This window comes from Cervus elaphus, chromosome 12 (genome assembly GCF_910594005.1).
Source record: "Cervus elaphus chromosome 12, mCerEla1.1, whole genome shotgun sequence".
Lineage (NCBI taxonomy): Eukaryota > Metazoa > Chordata > Mammalia > Artiodactyla > Cervidae > Cervus > Cervus elaphus.
In genome coordinates, this window is record NC_057826.1 from 30,279,067 (window position 1) to 30,303,681 (window position 24,615).

At 38.8% G+C, this 24,615-nt stretch overlaps 1 protein-coding gene across 1 annotated transcript in view; it reads left to right on the top strand.

Moving 5' to 3' along the window:
• Nucleotides 1–24,615, top strand: part of CCDC175 (coiled-coil domain containing 175) — a 69,729-nt gene that overhangs the window by 27,703 nt on the left and 17,411 nt on the right. Inside the window, exons 8-16 of the mRNA XM_043919938.1 lie at nt 119–200; nt 5,031–5,167; nt 7,306–7,416; nt 8,501–8,572; nt 9,632–9,767; nt 10,299–10,430; nt 15,495–15,633; nt 18,748–18,827; nt 24,404–24,556. Of these exons, the coding sequence (XP_043775873.1) occupies nt 119–200; nt 5,031–5,167; nt 7,306–7,416; nt 8,501–8,572; nt 9,632–9,767; nt 10,299–10,430; nt 15,495–15,633; nt 18,748–18,827; nt 24,404–24,556 (1,042 nt within the window). The remainder of the gene's footprint in view (nt 1–118; nt 201–5,030; nt 5,168–7,305; nt 7,417–8,500; nt 8,573–9,631; nt 9,768–10,298; nt 10,431–15,494; nt 15,634–18,747; nt 18,828–24,403; nt 24,557–24,615) is intronic.

Below are 24,615 nucleotides of genomic sequence, written 5' to 3' on the forward strand. Positions count from 1 at the left end.
GTAAATAAATATGTTGCATAGGGAGATGGGGACTGGAAGTTTCTGATATCATAAGTAAATGTGGTTTTTCTGGAAAACATGTCCTAATAGGAATTTATTTGGTTTCCTTTGTTCATAGGCTTTTTTTTAAGAATAACAAGGAAAAACTGGATGATTCATCAAATTCTGAAAAAAGTGAATTATTGCTGAAGATAAAACAGGTAGGAAGATAGAAGTGATGGTTTTAAGATTATAATTAATTTTTAGTTAACATTTTAATATGTGTGAAAATCTGAAATTTTGCAAAGATAGTATTTTCATTAGCTAATAATAATCATGATCATTCACACTAACTGATTTAAAGATTTGATCAGAAAGCTGGAAGAAAATAGTGAAAATCACCTAAGCTAAGCATTAAAAAAAAGTTTAAAAAAAAAAAAATGAGGATAGTTTAAGAGACCTCTGGGACAGCATCAATGTGTTCTAATATTAAGATTATAGGGGTCCCAGAAAGAGGAGAGAGAGAAAGGGGCAGAGAACATAATTGAATAAATAATAGCTGGAAATTTTCCTAACCTGAGAAAGAAAATAGATATCTAAGTCCAGGAAGCACAGAAATTCCCAAACAAGATGAACCCAAAGAGGACTACACCAAGACACATTGTAATGAAAATGGCAAAAAAATAAACAGAGACTCTTAAAAGCAGCAAAAGAAAAACAACTGGCTGTATACAAGAGAACTCTGAGAAAACTATCAGCTGACGTTTTAGCAGAAGCTTTCTAGGCCAGAAAAAAAGTGGCATGATAAATTTAAAGTGATGAAGGGATAAAACCTACACCCAATTCTCTACCTGACAAGGCTGTCATTCAAATTTTAATGAAAGATGAAGAGTTTTATAGATAAGCGAAAGCTGAGAGTTCAGCAGTACTAAACCTACTTTACAAGAGATGTTAAAGGGGCCTCTCTAAATAGAAAAGGCCATAGCCAGAAATATGAAAATTATGAAAGGAAAAATTTCACTGGTAAAGGCAAGCATACAGTAAAGGTCAACCACTTATAAAGCTAGTGAGAAGCTCAAAATATAAATGCAGTAAAATTGTCTATCCACAATAAGTTAAGTTGTACAAAAAACAAAAAGATGGACAGTATGATGTCAAAAATATTAAGTGTGTAGGGGTAGTAAAAATGCAGAGTTGTTAGAATGTGTTCAAACTTAAGATCATTAACTTCAGTTCAGTTCAGTTCAGTCCCTCAGTTGTGTCCAACTCTCTGTGACCCCATGACCTGCAGCATGCCAGGACTCCCTGTCCATCCCCAACTCCCAGAGCCTACACAAATTCACGTCCACTGAGTCGGTGATGCCATCCAACCATCTCATCCTCTGCCATCCCTTTCTCCTCTTGCTCTCAATCTTTCCCAGCATCAGGGTCTTTTCCAATGAGTCAGCTCTTCGCATCAGGTGGCCAAAGTATTGGAGTTTCAGCTTCAACATCAGTCCTTCCAATGAACACCCAGGACTGATCTCCTTTAGGATGGACTGGTTGGATTTCCTTGCAGTCCAAGGGACTCTCAAGAGTCTTCTCCAACACCACAGTGCAAAAGCATCAATTCTTTGGTGCTCACCTTTCTTTATAGTCCAACTCTCACATCCATGCATGAGTTAACTTAATCACACATATCTAAATGTTATGTGTATGAAGTGAAAGTGATGGTTGCTTAGTCGTGTCTGACTCTTTATGACCCATGGACTGTAGCCTGCCAGACTCCTCTGTCCAAGGAATTCTCCAGGCAAGAATACTGGAGTGGGTGACCATTCCCTTCTCCAGGGGATCTTCCTGACCCAGGGACTGAACTCGAGTCTCCTGCATTGCAGGCAGATTCTTGAACCATCTGAGCCCCCAGTGCAGCCCTGCTATGTGTATATGTCATGGTAACCATAGACAAAAAATTTGTAATAGATGCACACGAGAGAGAGTAAGGAATCTAAACATAACACTAAAGATAGTAATCAAATCACAAGGGAAGAGAACAAAAGATGAAGAATGAACAAAAAACTACCAAAACAACCTGAAAATAATCAACAAAGTGTTGATAAGTACACGTTGTTGTTTTAGCTGCTAAGTTGTGTCTGACTCTTTTGTAGCTCCATGGACTGTGTAGCCCACCAAACTTCTCTGTCCTTGGGATTTCTCAGGCAAGAATACTAGAGTGGGTTGTCATTTCCTTCTCCAGGGGTTCTCCCCGACCTAGACCCAGGGATCGAACCGCATCTCCTACATTGGCAGGAAGATTCTTTACCACTGAGCCACCAAGGAATAAATAAATATCTATTAATATCTACATATTATCATATTACATTTTACATATTACATTTATCAATATTTACATCAATAAATACATATCTATCAATAATTGCTTTAAAGGAAAATGGAAAAATATGCCAATCAAAGATATGGAGTGGCTGATGGATTTTTTTTTTTAATGTCTATATATGCTGCTTACAAGACACTAGCTTCATATCTAAAGACACACTCAGACTGAAAGTGAGGGTGTGGGAAAATGTGTTCAGTACAAATGGAAACAAAAAGAATGCTGCCCAAAAAACCTGTTTGGATTTTGATTGGGGTTGAATGAAATCTGTAGATCACTTTGGGGAGGATTTTGCACTTTTACAATACTGAAGTTTCTAGTCCATGAATACAGCATATCTTTCATTTACCTTAGGTCTTTTTTGTTCCCTTTGACTTAATTATTCAATTTCACTATGATATGTCCAGGTTTTTCTTTTTGTTTATCCTGCTTGGGATTTATTGGACATCTTAAATCTGTGAATTGCTGTATTTTATAATTTCTTCAAAATTTTCAGCCATTATCTGTTCATGTATTTATTTTGTCCTGTGCTTTTCCCACTACTCCAATTCTATGTACACAATCATGTGTACTAATAAAATATCCTCTCTGTTTCTTACTTGCTCTTCTCTGGTTTCTAGTTTTTGTCTCCCTTAGTTGCATTCTGGGGTGAATGGTCTCATTTCAATTCTTAATTTGGCTTTTGTATTTTTGAGTTGGGAAATTTTCAACTCTGCTTTGTTACTCTTTATTGTTTCTGAATCCTTGCCATATTTGTCAAGCATGTCTAGGATTTCTTTGGTCATAATAAATACAGTACTTCTGTATTTCAGTGTCTATTTCCAATGTCTGGTATTTTTGTAGGACTATTTCTGTTATCTATAGTTTCTGCCAGTTTTTGTCCATGCTGTCTTGTTTCCTTCTGTTCCTGGTAGGAAACTGGACAGTGTTCTTCAAAAAAGGCGTTTGTAGAAACAATTTGAGGTATAGGATGACAGTATATTTCTCAGATACAGATTTTATTCACTTTTGTCAGATACCTGGGATGTTACCAGTTCCAAACTTTCCTAATCCACCTTTAGGTTCCCTGGTGACTGAAGTCATGCTTGACCATGCTTCAGGTCAGTTCCGTTCAGTCACTCAGTCGTATCTGACTCTTTGTGACCCCATAGACTGCAGCATGCCAGGTTTCCCTGTCCATCACCAACTCCTGGCGTTTGCTCAAACTGATGTCCATCAAGTCAGTGATGCCATCCAACCATCTCATCCTCTGTCGTCCCCTTCTTCTCCTGCTTTCAATCTTTCCCCGAGTGCTTTCCAATGAGCTTCAGTTTTTCGCATCACGTGGCCAAAGTATTGGAGTTTCAGCTTCAACATCAGTCCTTCCAATGAATAATCAGGACTGAGTTCCTTTAGGATGGACTAGTTTGATTTCCTTGCAGTCCAAGAGTCTTCTCCAACACCACAGTTCAAAAGCATCAATTCTTAGGCACTTAGCTTTCTTTATAGTCCAACTCTCACATCCATACATGACTACTGGAAAAAGGGAATGTTACCCACTTCAGTATTCTTGCTTGGAGATTTCCATGGATGAGTAACCTTGCAGGCTACAATCCATGGGATTGCATGAGTGAGTGACTGACTGTGCTTGTTAGCTTTTAATTCACTTTTTTTTCAGAGAGTAAAGCTCTTTGGGATCCCAGACTGAAGTGGTGGGAGGTTTTATCAGGCTTAACACCTGGATGAGCTCTAAGTATTTACTTTTGTCCCCCATGTCAAGTAAGAGAACCAAACCTCAGTTTCCAAATGATTTCTTCTATATTAATAAATGTCCTCAGAGTAAAAGGACTTTCCTGGTCATGAAGAATCTGCCTGAGTGCTGGAGACTGCCTGCAATGCAGGAGATGTGGGTTCAATCCCTGGGTCAGGAAGATCCCCCTGGAGAAGGAAATGGTAACCCACTCCAATATTCTTGCCTGGGAAGTTCAATGGACAGAGGAGCCTGGTGGGCTGCAGGCTATGGGGTCGCAAAAGGTGGACACGACTTAATGACTAAACTACAACCACCAATATCAGAATAAGAGTTTTCAGTGCTAGGTTTACCAGTCTGGATTTTTGCTTTTTTATAGAATTAGGCCTACTAATTCCTCATTATCTTATTCTGCAACACTTTTTAGATCCCTTTCATCCTGCTATTTCAGTGATCCTTAGCCCACCATTCCTTCCTCATTTGAAGCCATTCAGTAGAGACATCCAAGCACCAAGTTCTTACCTCATTCAGAAAATTAATGTTTACTGTCTTTTGTCCTTGAATAGAAATATTTAAGAAAAGGTAAGCATAATATCTACTCAAAGAGGTTTTGAGCAAGAGTTCCTACTGATGATATGTTTTTTTTCCCCTGGTATAATTTATCTTCTGGGAAAAGGACATACAGATCTTGCTGAATGATCCTACTTTATTAATTCTTATTTCAATATGAATTATTACTTTATGGTTTCTCATCAGTGTTTATTACCTTTCTATACATTTGTCATATTTGAGGCCCCAAGTGTACAATTACATATCTGATGTGGAAATAAATTACTCAACATTTAAGGCATAGTCTTATATGGGTGTTAATATGCTCAGTGCTCTAGTGAGTTGCCCATCAGAGAAACCATGACACAAATCCTCTACTTCAATTCCTTTTTTTTTTCCTAGATGGCTGAAAAGTTACACAAATGTCATTTAGACAACAAAGCTCTACGAGAGAAATTGCAAACAGTTTCCAGACAATATAAGATTGTCTTAAATGAAGAGGATAAAGTTTTCATGCAGAAACGGAGAATTTATTCTGAGTATGTTTCTATCCATGACCTATACATGACTCAACATACTATAGTTATGGGTTGCTTCTCCATTTAAACTTATCCTAGTTTTAAAATCTATTGACAACAATGAAATATTCTTTATCCAGTCATAAATAGGCCCCAAATTTGCCTCTATACATACTGAATAATGCTTTCCTCATATGGGTCAGATCAAATCCATAAACACCAAACCTATTATTTTTACTTCTACGTCAGATTCTTGGACGAATAACTGAGTTTTTACTCCGTAAGACTGCCTAGAGAAACTGTGAGATCTACTGTCATCAGAAACTGGCTCTGCACTTAAATTTCCTATCTCAGGAAAAGATCTGGTCATTGACATAATCCCCTAACCCAGAGACTGGGAAAGTATTCAAGGAAACTCCTATATTTTACCAGGAATCACCAATGTTTGTCAGTTCCACCTCCCAAATATTTCTCAAATATATCCTGTCCTCCTATCCAACTCCACTGTTTTCACCCCTTTTAGCCTCTTTGATTTGGTTTGCCTCTCAGGAGTTCTTCCCACTTTCCCTTTTACCACCCCTAACTTATCTATCTCCCTCTCGCCAGAATGGCCCCTATGAAACATCCCTCTAAGGTCACTCTTTTTCATTAGTCATTGCATTGTTATCACCTGGGTACACATCACTTTGTCCCACTGAGCTATGACAGATCAGCGCAGTTGCTCCATCTTAGCACTATATCCTCGGGATCTTTTCCATTGCTTAGCAGGTAATGGGCATTCACCAGTGTTTTCCTAATCAATTATATAAGTAATAATCCATTACTACACTTAAAATTAAGTCACATGGAAGTGTAATTATGGTGTCCAGGCCCACTTATGTGAAGCTGGATTTATGGTCATTGTTGTAGTCTTTATGATACAGAGAGTTCCTACAATCTTTTTATCTTATCCAATTGAATAGCCTACTAAGAATGATACAGTTAGTATTCTTCAGGCAATAACTTCCTTAGATCAATACTAAGTTATCAGTTTGAATCATAAAATGTTCTGGTGACAAATAATTGTAGCCCTGAAACATTTACTACTGGTATTGGTATTTGTCCTCTTCAACTTGGGCTGCCATAACAAATTACCATAGACGGGGAGATTTAAATGACAGAAATTTATTTCTCATAGTTCTGGAAGCTGGACATCTGACATCTGGGTGCCAGCATGGCCAGATTCTGGTGAGAACTCTCTTCCTAACTTGCATGAAGAAGATGGTCAACCATCTTCTTGCTGTGTCCTCACAGAAGGGAGATAGAGAGATAGAGCTGTCTGGTATCTCTGCTTATGAGGGCACTAGTCTCACCATGAGGACTCTACCCTCATGACCTCATATAGATCTAATGTCTTCCCAAAGACCCCATCTTCAAATACCATTTCACTGGGGCCTAAGGCTTCAACATATGAATTTGTAGGAGGACACAATTCAGTCCATAGACATTTTGAAGAAGATGAGACGCTTAGATAAAGTACTTCCTGTTACAGGCATGTACGTCCTATCAATGTCTGGAAATTTGAACAAAATCATAAACTTTCCATTATTCACGCTGTAAGTTAGGGACAAAAAATAATCACTTTTCAGAGAATTTCTCATGGGTGCTGCTCACTGGCTTCAGCACTTTACATTTCATTTAAATTCTTATAACCAGTGAGATAGGTATTATGGTCCCCATTTTATGAATGGCGAAACTGAAGCTTATCCATAGGTGAAGTCTCTTTTCAAGGTCACACTGCTAGGAAGAGATAGACCACTATCTAAAGTTAGTCTGATTGATTCCTTCACATTTTCCAAAATAAAATACCAGAATTGATAAATTCATTAAAAGAGACACACCCACTCAGCAAGGCAAAGTGCTGTTGAAATATTCTTATGGTTTTATGGTTACTATTACAATTAATGTTCCTTTCATGGCTTGATGATTTTCTTAGAGCTAGCCACTACTAGGAAAAAAACTTTGTTTCTATTTTTTACTAATTTATCTGGTAAATAGTTCCTGAACTGAAATTTCCAAACTACTTTCTGAATTCTTGTTTTTGATTGCATATTTTCTTATGCTAAGGAGTTAAAAATGATTTCAACGTTCAACGTATGATAACTATTTTTTCATGGTAGAAATCAAAAACAACTGGCATTTATAGCTCAGAAAGAAAACTTCCTATCAAAAAGAAAAGTAGACATCAAAAATATGGAAGAAGGACTTATCACTCTCGGTGAGCTTCATCGGTATGTTTATTACCTTTGAACATTTTAATCTTCCTTCCTCTGCATTTATTTTTTAATAAATGGTAATAAGCCTGTAAAATTTGAAATATACTATAGAAAAGGAGGTTCATAATTGTCTATCTCTGTTTTACAGTCCAGAAAGGTCATTATCATTCAATCTTTCAATGAAAGGATAGACAGATGCTGAGTTCTACATAAGCTGCTTCTAATACCTACATTAGAGTCTCCACATTCCCCTTCACCACAGATCCACAAGCACATCTTCCATTCTTAATTACTACTTATCACTAATTCCAGAATCTATATTGGCTTTCTAAGTTATGGAAGAAAGTGAAATTTATAGTCGCTCAGTCGTGACGGACTCTTTGAGATCCCATGCACTGTAGCGCGCCAGGCTCCTCTGTCCGTGGGATTTCCCAGTCAAGAATACTAGTGTGGGTTGCCATTCCCTTCTCCAGGGGATCTTCCCCAACCCAGGGATTGAACCTGAGTCTCTGCATTGCAGGCAGATTCTTTACCATCTGAGCTACCAGGGAAGCCCCCTATACCTGTGTATAATGTCTAAATTATACATTGCAGCAAATCAGAACTCAATCTAAAATCCATAGTTCCTCACCAATTTGTTGACCTAAACCCTTCCTATGTAGAGTTATTTCCCTTCATGTCCTCTGTATGCAGTAAGTTTGCCTTAGTCCCAAGCGTCCTGACTAGCTGCTCCTTTCCTCTGTGTGTTTGCAAATGATGATGTCTTTTCCTTGGTGAGATATCACCTCCATGTTCTTCCCCCTATTAAATATTATTCCCTAATAACCTGTCCTCAACTGCCTCGCCAAAATCTGTTCTTCCTTATTCTTGGCCTCAAAACTTGCAAAAGCAGTTTGCACTGGCCAGAAAATTGTAATTGTCTTTCCATTAGTCTGGCACTAAAATCTTTAGTTGTACTGGTGTTTTGTCTCCCAATTAGATGGTAGCCTTATTGTGCTACCACAATAAGGTTGCATTATTGTGAAGAATTATATTAAGTCTATTATACATTTAACAGCTCCCATAAATGCAAAATCCAATATGTTTTTCTTATTTTTAGAGCAACAAAGGAAATATATCGGAAACAAATAAAAATCCTGAATGAGAACATGGAAAGAGAAACTCTGAGATGGTAAAAAAAAAAAAAAAAAGCTTATTTATATCATAAGTACTGTATGTTGTCTTAATTAACGTGCCCCAAAGTTGGAAGAAATCAGAGTGCTTGTTGGTTGCCAGAGTCCATGGAAGTTATTTCCCACAAAATTAAGTTGTGTGAGTTCTCTTGGCTCTAGATGTGTTTGTTAGTTTGATATTTTGTTAATTGAACAGAAACAAAGCTTTTCATTCCAATCATGCAAAGTCACCAGAATATAATTGTCAAGATTTGTGACAATGGGTCTTACTCATCCAGGCAGCCTATGTGGACCAGTAAGGAAGGTGATGTGAAGGGACAGAGGAGAGTGGTTAAGCACACAGTCTCAGCAGATGAACTACTTTGGCTGTTTTGCCTCTTGTTAGCTCTATGACCAGGGCTGAGTTATTTAATATCTCTCTGTTCCCATCCCTATAAAGTAAGGAATGATAGTAGTACCCACCTTGTAAGATTGCATGAATGATAAATGAGATGATCTATGTGAAGTGTATAGCCCAGTGCCCAGCACCTAGAAACTTAAACACCCGCAGAAACTTAGATATATTTTATTGTTGTTGTCATTGTTATTATACTATTTATAAGACTCTAGTTGCACATTTTTACTCTTGTCCAGTTACCTTTTTTATGTTATGGTGGAGAGAAAAATTTGAGAATTCAGGAGCTTGAGACTTCTTACTAGCACTTTGAGTAATTTAGGTAATTCCTTTACCATTTCTGTCTGGGACTTCTCTTTTTTCACCAACCCCTAAGCCTTCCTCATTTCTATCCTTTTATAGAGGAGGTAAGCTATCAAGTGTGGTTTGTTGACCGCCCTGCTGGATGTACGGACACAACTTCATGTGAAGCAGCTTGCAGAGATGGCATTTGGGCAGTTAATGTTTTGTCTTATTTTTTCAGCTAATGTGCCTAGTCTGCATCATCAATAGCACAGATAATTTTGTATGATCATAATACTATTTGTTTTGCTTTGAATTCCTTCATCTTTTCAATGAACTGTGATGTCAATTTGACGATAATTCTTTTTGTTCTCATCTCCAGTATTATAGCTCAGTGGAAAATAGCTTGTTTGCGAAAAAAACATGCGCGTTGGATCAAAAATATAAAAGATGAAATAAAAGAACTTATAGATAAAATTCAAGAAGCTGAAAATAGGCGCAATGAATTAATAGAAGAGGTAAAGGAACCCAAGGAGCTTGTGTTTGCTCTCTTTATTGATTGCATATCAGTAATTCTTCAGTATTTCACTATGCTTTATCTTATTGCTGATTTCATGTCTAGAGTAAATTATGTAACTTTCTTAAGAAATGTATCCATTTGCCATGTATTAACTGTAGGAATTTAGCAAAATAGCAATTCTCTCCAGAATATGATTTTGAAGTATGTAACTGAAACTTGAGGACAGTGTTTAGGGAAACTATCTCTAAAAATAAAGGGACTAAACATCATTTATTTAGCTCTTATATTTATCCTCTGCCTACCCTCCAGCCCCTACTAGTTCCATGCCCAATTTCCTAATGTCATTTACACATGTTGTTTGGTGAAGAAATTAATCTCTGAAGGGAAAAAACATCCCCCCCTCCCCAGTAGTTACTGAGACAAATTAGCCAAATGTGATGCAGAAAGCTATTGATTTATCTGACTGTTTGAAAATATAATACTGACTGCTACAAGACAGATGATAAATTCTCATTTTTCCCCTAATTAGACCAATATTAGACAACATGATATCAACGAGTTTGTGGCACAGATTGAACAACTTACATTAGAATTAAAACAAGAGGAGGATGAATTTGTTATCAAAGAACAAAAGTTAATTCAAGAATTAAGCAAGTTTGAAGTAAGTTTTATTTTATATCTAAGAACAACTTTTTGTGGCTGTATGAAGGGGAGGGTATATTTCATGCTATTCAGTTAGTGAAAGTGAAAGTTGCTCAGTTGTGTCTGACTCTTTGCAGCCCTATGGACTATAGAGTCCATGGAATTCTCCATGCCAGAATACTGGAGTGGGTAGCCTTTCCCTTCTCCAGGGTATCTCCCCAACTATTCAATTAAATGTAAAGTAAATCTTCTAGTTTGAACAAGACTACAATTAAATTCTGAATATTTCTTCTTTTCCTAAAAAAGAAATAGAGCAACAAGAAATATTTTTTTTTTAGTTAAAAAAATATCACACACTCCAAGTTATGTAGAAGTGCTGGCAAAAATCCATGGAGATAAGGTGGAGTGTTGGGGAAAATCATGCAGAGCTGAAAGAGGAGACAGTGGGGGAGAGGAATGAAGGGTGAGGGAGACCTGGAAGGCCAATCTCAGAGGTTCTCCTTAAAGAGAGGTCATGGTACTGACCTGGAAACTGCCAGGCGGCTGCCCTAGGATAGAATAGGACATGGATGCTGGAGAGAAAGACTCACAGGGCAGAGAGTGGAAACAACAGAAAACCAAAACCTGACAAGGTGATGGTGTTACCTTGACAGGCAAGGGCATGTTTTTTGGAGACCACCGTTAATAAAGTAGCTGAGAAGTAAAGAGGTGGTAATAGAAGACTTCCTGAACTTGATTCAGTTTGAAGAGAAGGAAAAAGGCCTGGCTACCCCAAAGAGGAGCTTTATTTGAAGGCAGCAGTGCCTTGCTGTAGCAAGGGAATAGGCAGTCCTTACATTTCAAAGTTTAGATCTTCCCCTGATCCAAGCCCACTCTCCGCCCTCCACCATGGCCACACACACTCTGCCATGCCCTGCAGAAACCCTCTGCAGATAACTGGTCCCAGAAAAAGTCAATTCTAGAAGCAGGAAAATCTTCTGCACAAAAATACTATGAGAAAAACAGGGTGAAGGGGGAATGAAACTTTCATAAAATGAAGAACACTCAAAAAATTGTTCTGGAACAGTTGAAAACTATGATTCAACATTCGTCTGTGAATTCAGAAAAAAGTTCATAGAGGTGCCAAGGAAGATTAGCAGCATGGAAATACAGGAACTCAGGGAAGAGACGTCAGAAGGGGATGGCCAGAAATAGCAAGAGGGGAAATGGAAACTGGCACAACTCAGGGAACAAACAAGGGAAAGAAAGCATTGCACAAACACATACAAAATTAGAAGGAACAGAAGGAAGAAGCAGCAAGGTGAAAAGCATTTCTCCACTGGTCGTAGCATGTCTACATGCTCAGTATCCTTCTAAATTTTGAAAAACAGAAATTTTAAAAAGGGGGGGGGCGGTAACAGATAAAGAGCTTTGTCCTTACGAAACATTCCATTGGAGTGGGGGGTGATTGAAAATAAACAGTAGAACATGTGATATTTTCAATGGCAATAAATGTTATAGAGAAAATAAAAACAGGAAAGTAGACTAGGGTAAGTGTATATAATGCAGTCTATGTGTCATTTTAAACAGGGAGTCAGAGAAGGGTACAGCCCTGAAGGATATGAGAAAGTGTGATGTGCAGACATCTGGAGAAGGTGGCTCCAGGCAGAGGACATGCTGAGCCTGAAGGTTCTGAGACAAGACTTTCTATTTGAGGGATGACAGGGAGGCAGCGTGGCTGCAGCAGAATAGGGGAGAGTACCAGCCGGGCGGGGACTCATCTTCCAGAGGCAGATGCTGACATGGAATTAGGAGTTCAAATGTTTATTAGGGTGTAATGCCTATGAAAGGACTAGGCAGGGGCCACTCTGTAGGCTGCAGACTCTCTCTGGGGAGCTCCAAAGCAAGGATTATCCATAGGAAGAGGCCTGCCTTGGGCAGAAATGGCCTCACCCTTGTACCATCTCCTTGCCCACACAGTTAGTTGGGGGCCACTGAAGAGCACGGTCTTGGCTAGATAGCCAAGGTCGCTGTGAAGGAGCCAACCACCCTGGAGGCTGTCAGCCAGCCACTTCCCTTGCCACAGGTCACTGAATTCTTCCTTGAGGGGAGATCTAAAAGGGGCAGCTCCAGGCCTGCCCCTCATTGTAGGTCCTCGTGAATACATTGTCTTTCTCTCTGCATGGGCTGGGAAGCCATTGGAAGGTTCTGAGTGAAGATTATTTATTCTGAAATCATATGGCCTTCACTTAAATAGGATCACTCTAGGTGCTATATTGAACAGAATTTAGGAAAGCAGTGGTGGATACAGGAAGACCAATTAGGAAGTGAAATCAATATGCCAAGTAGCTTGACTCAGAATGGTAACTGAGGGGTGGTCAGAGGTAGTCATCATCTCAGATGATTTTTGCAACAGAGATGACAGAGTTTACCCATCATACTTAATGGTAAACCAGTGAGGACAGTCAGGAGTAAGACGAGGACACCATTTAACACTGCATTCAAGCTTATACAATGAAATAAGGCAAAATAAGTAAATCAGAAGTGTAAGACTGCAGATAGGAATATTTCTGCAGATAGTCTGTTTGCCAGGCTATGTGCCCCCTGCAGGGCTGTGTCCACCTGTGCCTCATTTACACAAAGACATGGACAGATGGCAGCCTGGGTGTTTCTGTTATAAATCCCTTTTCCCCTTGAAAATCATCATCAATAACCCCAGGCACATTGGAATCCCATTTCTGCCTTTAGTTCAGTTGGCATGAGGAGCCCAAAATTGAGAGGCAGTAACCTCAGATTTTGGTTTATGGGAGTATTATTGTACCCTTGGTGGGATCATTCTCACCAGTAGTAAGACCTCTGGATGGACAGAGCCCAAATTCACAGGGAGGGAAAGCAAAATCAGTAGCTTTCATAGCAAGTCTTTCATCACTGGGCTACATATGCACATGGCTCAGGACACAGGGACGCTGAGGGAGAATTTGAATGATTTGAAGAAGCTGCCCACCTGCAAGAAGCCGAGCCAGCAGGCAAACCCCCCTTGCTTGAGCTGCTGCAGTACCTGGTACCCAGTCCTCTCTCCAAGCGTAAAACAGGAACATGGTTTCTTGTTAGGGTGGTGCAGGCAGCCTAACGCTTGTGCAGGCAATGGGAATGAATTAAAGTATGCACACACTTCCTTATGTGAGGAAGGCATCCATTGTTAGGCCATTCTTTTTTTAGAGAGCATAGTATAGGTAATACATGATTCAGTTTCTGAATAGTGCAGTCTGGAGAAATTTACTCCTGATTCTACATTGTAATAATTTTATATTATGGTGTTTTATGTTGTTTTTGTCTTTCTATGTTATTCATAAGGATTCTAATGACAGTCTGGAAGGGGACCTATCCAGCCATTAAATCACTATATTATTGTAATTAGGGCAAGCAAGGTGCTCTATCAAAAAGAGGCCAAAATACAGTGAACATAAGCAAGACGTGCACTGAAGCGTTAACAATCCTCTGTCTTTTATTGGGAAATTGATTTTAGCTTAATTTTCTGGCTCCTTCCCTTGGTAACCAGATAAAGATGGATTATCAGCGGTATTATCAGGCAACATTGCTTGTGCAGAACAACACTTTATTGGTGTGTTGCATCTTGACCAGGATAATAACTAACGGGAAACCAGAGCATTGGGCTTTCCTGGATTTGGTGCCTCTTTTAAAAGGGCATGTCCCTGGTATGGACTCGGAAGGTATGCCCAAGAGATATTGGCTTCAATTTGAATATGAGGCTTCTAAGCCAGGGAGGACCTCACATCCACCTCTGCGGGACTCTTTCTCTTGGACTGAGTTATCACCTTGGTGGGGTCAATGGACATTAGCCTCTGGTTGGCTGTGTTGAAAGGGCACCTCCTGTTGGGGAGATAGGCCTGATGTTGCTGGCATTTAGGTTTCTTTTAAATTATGTGTGTGTTCAACTTAGATAAAAAATAAAAGTAAACTGGGTCAGGTGTGGCCTGTTTAAATCTTAAGAGTCTTAGTATCTAGTTAAGAAGCCCCTGACGTGGTCATTACAGAAGAGAGATTTTTATTTCTCTTCCCTGGTACAGGCTGAAAGGGAGGGGGTTGAGGGCTGGAAAGGCCGCTCTGCCATCCTCGGCAGGAGGCTAACTTCTGCGGGTCCAAGTGTCAGCTTCCATTCTAACCCTCTTCCAGCAAGGGGCAAGAGGAAGGACCCAGGAGGCATGGACTTCTTCCTGTTTTATGGGCAGGACCCAGAACTGGCATACCCCACTTCTGCTCACAAATGCACTCAGTAGGGAAGCTGAGAAATCACTCTCGTTGGCAGCCATCTGCTCGGCTAAAACTCAGGGGTTCTGATGCTATCGGACAGGAGAGTGGATAGTACGTCAGCTGGCTGTCTTTGCCTTAGTCATTAGTTTAAGTCCACCCTGACTTTCTAAGAGAGACTCAACTATATTCCATTTGAAACTAAATAAAACCTGAGTTTGAATAAGTAAGCAGGCATTTTCATGTTTTGCTTTGGGCACTTTTAACCCATTAATTGTAGTATTATATCCATTTATTTCTGCCCCCTCCCCATTTCTTACTTACATCCACATTTCTTAGAGCTGGCATATATTTTGTTTTACTGTGCTTGTGCTTAGTCACTGAGTTGTGTCTGACTCTTTGCGACCCCATGGATTGTAGCACCCCAGGCTCCTCTGTCCATGGGATTCTCCAGCCAAGAATACTGGAGTGGGTTGCCATTCCCTCCTCCAGGTTTCATAATGTATGATCAATTGAAAGAAAGTTTCTCAAGTATATCTCAGGGCACATATAAGGTAACAGCAATAGGACCATAGCAGTCAAGCTATAGAACCGAAAGGATCTTTGGAGAGCCCAGCGAATTTAATCTCCTAACATTGTAGATTGCCAGAGAGTCAGTGAGTCAGCCAACAAATACTTATTAAATATCTAGTGTGTGCCAGATATCTTTCTATGCAACTTAGGATAAGAGGTGTCCAAGACAGAATTTACCGCATCAATGAACTTACCTTCTACTCTAGAATATTGTGTGAATTCTCCATAATCATACCTCACAATCAGCTTTCTGTCTTTCAAGCAAAGATTCGCTGAAGAAGCGCAAATTAGCAAAGAAAAGGAAGTTGAGTTAGTCGAGTGTCTTCCACAGCTTCAGGTGGCAGAAGAAGAATTCACGTACAAAAACAGAAAATTTGAAAATCTCATTGAAACTGTTACAGGTAGATATGAATGAAGTACTTAGTAATTGACCTCAAACCCAGGTATGGATTTCTCTGTTGTCTGCTAACACAAGGTGGGTCATTCATCACAAGCCAATAGTGAAATTCTCTCAAGCTTTTTCCATTATCTTTAATTCTCCATTCTCTAGTTTTTGCCTCTTCCAGTTTCCTCTTCTCCGCACCACAATCTTACTGTTAATTCTTGTCAAATTTTTCTTCTTCTCTTTTAAAGACTGTTTAAAACTAAGAATTAGTAACAACTATATTATATAGTTTCTGTCTGTACTTGGTAAAGGTAGAACCAATTTCTTTACCTTCTACCATGTGGAAAATTTTTTGTTTCTTAACATAAGTTTACAAATTATATCTTTTTCCAGGTATGACTTTAACCATTTATCAAGTAGGTACTCCTTAGATTTTTTTCGCTAATCTAACCCTAAGGCAGAGATAGATAAGAACTTGTCTCAGATCTGGGGGCTTCATAAGGATATGAAATATGTCTGAAAGCATGTTTTGTGTTTTAGTGCATGGCACAACCATGTGTGTGTTTAATATAAAAAACAATTATTCTCTCCAAAAAGTTGGCTGTGGTCATCTAAACCTGAACCCAAAAGTTCACAGATCTAGAACCATCCTAGAGGTGTGACTCTTGTCTTGAATCTGGGGAGTGAAGGGTCATTATCCAAGAATTTAGGTTAAGCAGGACAACTTCCAGCATTTCTATCTTCTAGATGATAGAAGAAATGCCATTGGAATCAGGAGGCCAGGACCAAAATTACAGAAAGTACTGGAATGGGAGTAAAAAATGTGCACTGTGGTGGGACTGACCAGCTGGCAAAGATGACTATGGGGATAGGAATTAAAACGGTGTGTCAAAACAGGGCAGTCACATGGAAGCCCATATGCTGAAATGTGAAATAGATACTCAAAGTGAATAGTGGTAATTGTCAAAGAGGGCAGATTTTTAAGAATATAAGATTAAGAATAAGTGCCTAGGTAATTGGTCTGGTTCCCAGTCCTCAGTTGGTTTCCACTTTTGCCAGGTTTTCATTTGGTTAACCCAGTTAAGTTTTATTCATCTTTTACCACTTTTACCAAGACTTACAATGTGTATATATCCGGTTGCCAGATATCTACTTCTCCAGCTTTCCTCCATCCCTTCTTGCACTGGGTGGAGGCTATAAGAAACACTATGAGTATAAAAGTAAGCAATATATTGCAGTATATATTGCAGGACTGATTCTTTTCAGTCAAAGCAAAGGGGTGAAACACTGAAGAAAGGAGAAGAGGAGAAGGCAGGAGAAAAGAAGGAAAGTGGACCTAAGAGCAATGTGCTTCAGGCAGTAGGAACTAACCTTTTAGTCCCTTACTCATAAATAGGGTTAGATAGTCAAAAATCACCAGACATCTCAGGAAAAAACTCCAACATGAATGAAAGAAACGAAAGCAGACAGAAAAAGAGAATTTGGCAGAAAAATGGACAACACAAAGAACATAATATGGATTCTCAGGTAGTACATATTCTCTCTATATTATTATATATAATGCATATATATTCTCTATTTATTGCAGAGAAATATATTCTATTATAGAGAATATATCTTAAAGGTGTATTCTTAGAGAAATAAAATAAGATATTGCATTTATGAAAAGACACTTAACAGAGAACATGAAAGAGTTAGTAGAAGTAAAAAATATAAAAAATATATATAACAACTAAAATTTTAGAATTCAATAAGAGGATTATAAAAAAGTTAAGAGGATTTCTCCAAAAATAGAAAAAAAAACAAGAAGCTAACAGGATAAAGGGTAAGGAAATTATAAAACTATTCTGAGATGTCAAATATCTAACTAACAGGAAAGACAGAGAAAAATGGAAGTATAAAGTTATCAATAAAACATTACAAAAATATTTCTCAGAATTGGACAATATGAATTTCCTATTTGAAAGGGCCTATCAGATTCCCAGTACAATATATGAAAGAAAAGACACTAACTAAGCCACATCACTGCATTTCAGGAGGAAAAAAAAGAGAGAGAGAAGATTATAAAGGCTTCTAGAGAGAAAAAGCAGATTTTACACAAAAGATTAGGTACCAGCATGGTTTCAGACTTCTTAGCATCAATGTAACAGTAGAATTTAGAAGACTTTGCCTTCAAAATTTTGAGAGAAAAAAATTTCCTACATTAGATACCCATCCGAACTATCAGTCAACTAGAGATGTAGAATAGAGATATATTTAGATATATAAGATCTCATCTATTGTGTCTCAGGAAGCTACACAAAATTTGCTTCAACAAATAGAAGAAATAAAGTAAGAGAAAGAAGAGGGTATGAGATTCAAAAAGCAGGAGGTCTAACATGAGAGAGATGCAAGGGGAAGTCCCAGGAGGTCAGCTTTGCAGTAGAACTAAAGAAAAATGTACAGAAGACAGTGGGGGAGGGCAGAAGAATGGAACTGATGGACTACTTAATGTGTTTGACCACGTGGGAAGTAATTTTCAGAAAGATTTTATAATTCTATTATAGATTTTGGTGTGAATTAATGATATATACATGGAAAACTAAGCAATTTTTTTTAAGTGAGGTAATTTTTAACTCCAGGAAAAACAAAAACTATACAAGAAAAGAAATAGAGTCCTACTGTACCATTTGTCTAATCATGAATAAACTTTGCATTATCATAATGATCTGAACAGTTAGAATTCATTTAAACAAAATCTGTAATTAATGAGGAGGTTAGAGGAAGGATACATTGAGGCTCTGAGTGTTCACAGGAGATGTGACAACAGGAGTAAGTGTCTATGTCCTCTTCTACTATATCAGGAAGTAAGTAGGAAAAAATTTAAGAGAGAAAAGGAAAAAAATTTTATAAAGAAAAAATTTTTCAAAAAGAAAATTTTAAAGGAAGAGGAAAAAGTGAAAATGAATTAAAAATGGTTGATTCTGAAGAGTCACACACAGGGATGGCAGCAGCATTGGGGAGCACCTGACTTCTGATTTTGGTCATAAGCCTTAAAATAGTATTTGGCTTTTAAAACCAGGCATATGTCTTATTTTCTTTTATTTAAAGAACATTGTGAGCAGTTATTTTTTCTCTCTTTTTTTTATAGCACAAAAAAATGAACAAAATTTACTGAATAATAATATTTCTCAACTTACAAGAGACTTTATAAGATACATTAACAACACGGTAAAGGATCAATATATTCATTCTCTTTTTTTATTAGAATATTGGTGTATATAGACAATAGTACTTACCTAGCACCACTGGAGTCTTTAAGAAAGTTGCATTGTTTAAACTTACCCTATTAAACCAATGTTTCGAAATTTTTAGTCACAGCATACACACTTGTATATAGATACACACGTGTATATATATGTGTGTGTGTGTATATATATATATATATATATATATATATACACGTTCAGTTCAGTTCAGTAGCTCAGTGGAGTCCGACTGTTTGTGACCCAATGGACTGCAGCACACCAAGCTTCCCTGTCCATCACCAGCTCCCGAAGCCTGCTCAAGCTCATGTCCATCGAGTCGGTGATGCCATCCAGTGATCTCACCCTCTGTCATCCCCTTCTCCTCCTGCCCTCAATCTTTCCCAGCCTCAGGGTCTTTTCCAATGAGTCAGTTCTTCACATCAGGTGGCCAAAGTAGTGGAGTTTCAGCTTCAGCATCAGTCCTTCAAATGAATATTCAGGCCTGATTTCCTTTAGGATTGACTTGTTTTGATCTCCTTGCTATCCAAGGGACTCTCAAGAGTCTTCTCCAACACCACAGTTCAAAATCATCAATTCTTAGGCTCTCAGCTTTCTTTATAGTCCAACTCTCACATCCATACATAACTACTGGAAAAACCATAGCTTTGACTAGATGGAGCTTTGTTGGCGAGGTAATATCTTCACTTTTTAATATGCTGTCTAGGTTGGTCATAACTTTTCTTACAAGGAAGAAACGTCCCTTAATTTCATGGCTGCAGTCACCATCTGCAGTGATTTTGGAGCCCCCCAAAATTAAGTCTCTCACTGTTTCCATTATTTCCCCATCTATTTGCTATGAAGTGATAGGACCGGATGCCATGATCTTAGTTTTTTGAATGTTGAGCTTTAAGCCAACTTTTTCAGTCTCCTCTTCCAATTTCATCAAGAGGCTCTTTAGTTCTTCTTCGCTTTCTATCATAAGGGTGGTGTCTTCTGTGTATCTGAGATTATTGATATTTCTCCCAGCAACCTTGATTCCAGCTTGCTTCATCCAGCCCGGCATATCGCATGATGTACTCTGCATATAGGTTAAACCAGCAGGGTGACAATGTACAGCCTTGATGTACTCCTTTCCCAATTTGGAACCAGCCCCTTGTTCCATGTCCAGTTCTAACTGTTGCTTCTTGACCTGCATACATATTTCTCAGGAGGCAGGTAAGGTGGTCTGATATTACCATCTCTTTAAGAATTTTCCAGTTTGTTTTGATCCACACAGTCAAAGGTTTAGCGTAGTCAATGGAGCAGAAGTAGATGTTTTTCTGAAACTCTCTTCCTTTTTCTATGAGCCAATGGTTGTTAGCAATTTGATCTCTGGTCCCTCTGCCTTTTCTAAATCCAACCTGAACATCTGGAAGTTCACGGTTCATGTACTGTTGAAGCATGGCTTGGAGAATTTTGAGTATTACTTTGCTAGAGTGTGAGGTGAGTGCAATTGTGTGGTAGTTTGAACATTCTTTGGCATTGCCTTTCTTTGGGATTGGAATGAAAACTGACCTTTTCCAGGTCTGTGGCCACTGCTGAGTTTTCCAAATTTGCTGGCATATTGAGTGCAGCACTTTCACAGTATCCTCTTTGAGGATTTGAAATAGCTCAACTGGAATTCCATCACCTCCACTAGCTTTGTTCATAGTGATGCTTCCTAAGGCCCACTTGACTTCACATTCCAGGATGCGAGGTCTGGCTCTAGGTGAGTGATCACACCATTATGGTTATCTGGGTCAGTGAAGATCTGTTTTGTATAGTTCTGTGTATTCTTGCCACCTCTTCTTAATATCTTCTGCTTCTGTTAGGTCCACACCATTTCTGTCCTTTATTGTGCCCATCTTTGCATGAAATGATCCCTTGATATCTCTAATTTTCTTGAAGAGATCTCTAGTCTTTCCCATTCTATTGTTTTCCTCTATTTCTTTGTGTTGATTGCTGAGGAAGGCTTTCTTATCTCTCCTTGCTATTATTTGGAACTCTGCATTCAAATGGGTATAGCTTTCCTTTTCTCCTCTGCCTTTCACTTCTCTTCTTTTCTCAGCTATTTGTAAGGCCTCCTCAGACAACCACTTTGCCGTTTTTACATTTCTTTTTCTTGAGGATGGTCTTGATCACTGACTCCTGTACAACGTCATGAACCTCCATCCATAGTTCATCAGGCAGTCTGTCTATCAGATCTAATCCCTTGAATCTGTTATTACCACTGTATAATCATAAGGGATTTGATTTAGGTCATACCTGAATGGTCTCTTGGTTTTCCCTACTTTCTTCAATTTCAGTCTGAATTTGGCAATAAGGAGTTCATGATCTGAGCCATAGTCAGCTCCCCATCTTGTTTTTGCTGACTGTATTGAAGTTCTCCATCTTTGGCTGCAAAGAATATAATCAACCTGATTTCAGTATTGACCACCTGGTGATGTCCACGTGTAGAGTCTTCTCTTATGTTGTTGGAAGAGGGTGTTTGCTATGACCACTGTGTTCTCTTGGCCAAATTCTGTTAGCCTTTGCCCTCTTCATTTTGTACTGGAAGGCCAAATTTGCCTGTTACTCCAGGTATCTCTTGACCTCCTACTTTTGCATTCCAGTCCTCTATGATGAAAAGGACATCTTTTTTGGCTGTTAATTCTAGAAGGTCTTGTAGGTCTTCAAAGAACAGTTCAGCTTCAGCTTTTTCAGCATTACTGGCTGGGGCATAGACTTGGCTTACTGTGATATTGAATGGTATGCCTTGGAAACAGACAGAGGTCATTCTGTCATTTTTGAGAATGCACCCAAGTACTGCATTTCAGACTTTTTTGTTGACTATGATGCTACTCCATTTCTTCTAAGGTATTCTTGCCCACAGTAATAGATACAATGGTCACCTGAATTAAATTCACCCATTCCAGTCTATTTTATTTCAGTTCAATTCAGTTCAGTCACTCAGTCATGTCCATCTCTTTGTGACCCCTTGGACTGCAGCACACCAGGCTTCCCTGTCCATCACCAGCTCCCAGAGCCTGCTCAAACTCTATGTCCATTGAGTCGGTGATGCCATCCAACCATCTCATCCTCTGTCGTCCCCTTCTCCTCCTGCTTTCAATCTTTCCCAGCATCAAGGTTTTTTTCAATGAGCCAGTTCACTGATTCCTAAAATGTCTATGTTCACTCTTGCCATCTCCTGTTTGACCACTTCCAATTTACCATGATTCATGGACCTAACATTCCAGGTTCCTATGCAATATTGTTCTTTACAACTTTGGACTTTACCGCCATCACCAGTCACATACACAACCGGGTATTGTTTTCACTTTGTTTCACTTTCTCTTCATTCTTTCTGGAGTTATTTCTCCACTCTTCTACAGTAGCATATTGGGCACCTACCGACCTGAAGAGTTCATCTTTCAGTGTCATATCTTTTTGCCTTTTCATACTGTTCATGGAGTTCTCAGGGCAAGAATATTGAAGTAGTTTGCCATTGCCTTCTCCAGTGGACCACATTTTGTCAGTACTCTCCACCATGACCCATCCATCTTGGGTGGCCCTACATGGCATGACTCATAGTTCTATTGAGTTAGAGAAGGCTGTGGTCCATGTGATCAGTTTGATTAGCTTTCTGTGACTGTGGTTTTCATTCTTTCTGCCCTCTGAAGAATAAGGATAAGAGGCTTCCTGATGGGAGAGACTGATTGTGGGGGAAACTGGGTCTTATTCTGATGTTTGGGGCCATGCTCAGTACAACTTTAATCCAATTTTCTGTTGATAGGTGGAACTGTGTTCCCTCCCTGTTTGACCTGAGATGAATGGCGGAGGTAGTGAAGTTAATGGCGACATCCTTCAAAAGATCTTGTGCACACACTGCCACACTCAGTGTCCCCGACCCTGAAGCAGGCCATTGCCTATCCATGCCTCTGCTGGAGACATATATATACATATATATATATGTATGTACGTATACATATATACACGTGTGTATGTGTCGAGGGAGAGAGATCAGCTTTAGAAGTGATTAACATGTAACCTGTTACCACTGGAAAATCACTCACTGGGGGACGGTTCATTTTCCTTACTTAAAAGGTGCCATGCATGCTAAATTGCAGTAGTTGTGTCCAACAATTTTGTGACCCAAGGACTGTAACCTGCCAGGCTCCTCTGTTCATGGAGATTCTCCAGAAAGAATACTAGAGTGGGTTGCCATGCCCTTCTCCAGGGGATCTTCCTGACCCAGGGACTGAACACACATCTCCTGTGTCTCCTGCATTGCAGGCAGATTCTTTGTCACTGAGCACCTGGGAAGCCCTATTTAAAAAGTAGAGATTGGATTATGCTTTCTAAGCATCTTTTCATATCTGTTATTCTGGTAAATTCCTATGAAGACAAGGATAATGGGCAAAGGTTATAGGGGTTAGAAGAATGAATGAGACAGGAGCAGGTAAATGGATGTTTACTACCTTTTAAGACTTTATAATCAATAGTTAGTGATAAACATATGTATGTGGAGTTGATTAAACATAAAATGTATTCTTTGAGATTCACTGATATCAAAGATAATTTTTAATGTGTTATGGAAATAGAAAAATATGAAGGGGAAAATTACAAGTATACTATATATATAAGCTTATCCATTGGCTCAGTGGTAAAGAATCTGCCTGCCAATGCAGGAGACACAGGAGATTCGGGTTCAATCCCTGGGTTGGGAAGATCCCCCTGCAGAAGGAAATGGCAAACCACTCCAGTATATGGAGTGGGAAATTCCATGGACAGAGGAGCCTGGTGGGCCATAGTCCATGGGATTGCAAAAAAGTCAGACACCACTTAGTGACTAAACAACCAACAGAACAACATATTATATATATAATTCTATTTTTCTAATAGGATGCTGCTATGGGCAATTATACAATATACAAAGATTATGTGATTTATAACAGTGTAATAATTTAAAACTGACTAGAAAATTCAGAAAAATCCATAAAGTAATATTCTTTGAGAAATAGCAAATCCTCCCTGAAAGAGCCTCAATAAATTCTACTCCCTTCTTCCCCATTTTGCCAGGCCATTGTTTATATATCAAGATATATTCTATTTTGTGAAATTGTCTCAATAGCTTGACTTTGGCTCTTAACTTGGGATCTGTAGACTTCCTTCCCAGAGTCCATTAGCTTTGTAGTTAATATAAAGTTTTCCAAGGGAAGATGTTTATAGCCTCTGCTGATGGTCATGGAGTTATAGTCGGCCCTTTAGCAATATAGGTTTGAATTGTGTGTGTCCATATATTTGTGAATTATTTTTTTCAATGAATGCCGTATACGGTCCATGGTTGGTTCAATCAGGAGATGTGAAACTGGTAACAGAGTACCAATTGTAAAGTTATACCCAGATTTTTGACTGGGCGGGGGTTGGTGCCGCTCACTCCCGCACTGTTCAAGGGTCAAGTGTAATTAGAACCGTTCTCTGAATGTGGTGCAGGCAACTTAATACACTGGTGCCCTGCTAGTTGAACTCTATAAGGTAATTGTGGATTTTATGTTTGAGCAGAAGAAACTGAAGCAGGAGTTGAAACAGTTAAGAGAGCATGAAAGCTATAAAACCAAAGCTCATTTTGAAACTGTAAAAAGCTTAGAAAATGAAATCTATTTACATGACCTAAAAACAGATGCTTTGATCCTGGAAAATGAAAGATTAAAAGAGGTAAGTTCAAGAGCACTTTACTTTGTACAATGATCATGGTTGATTTCCATATCTGTACT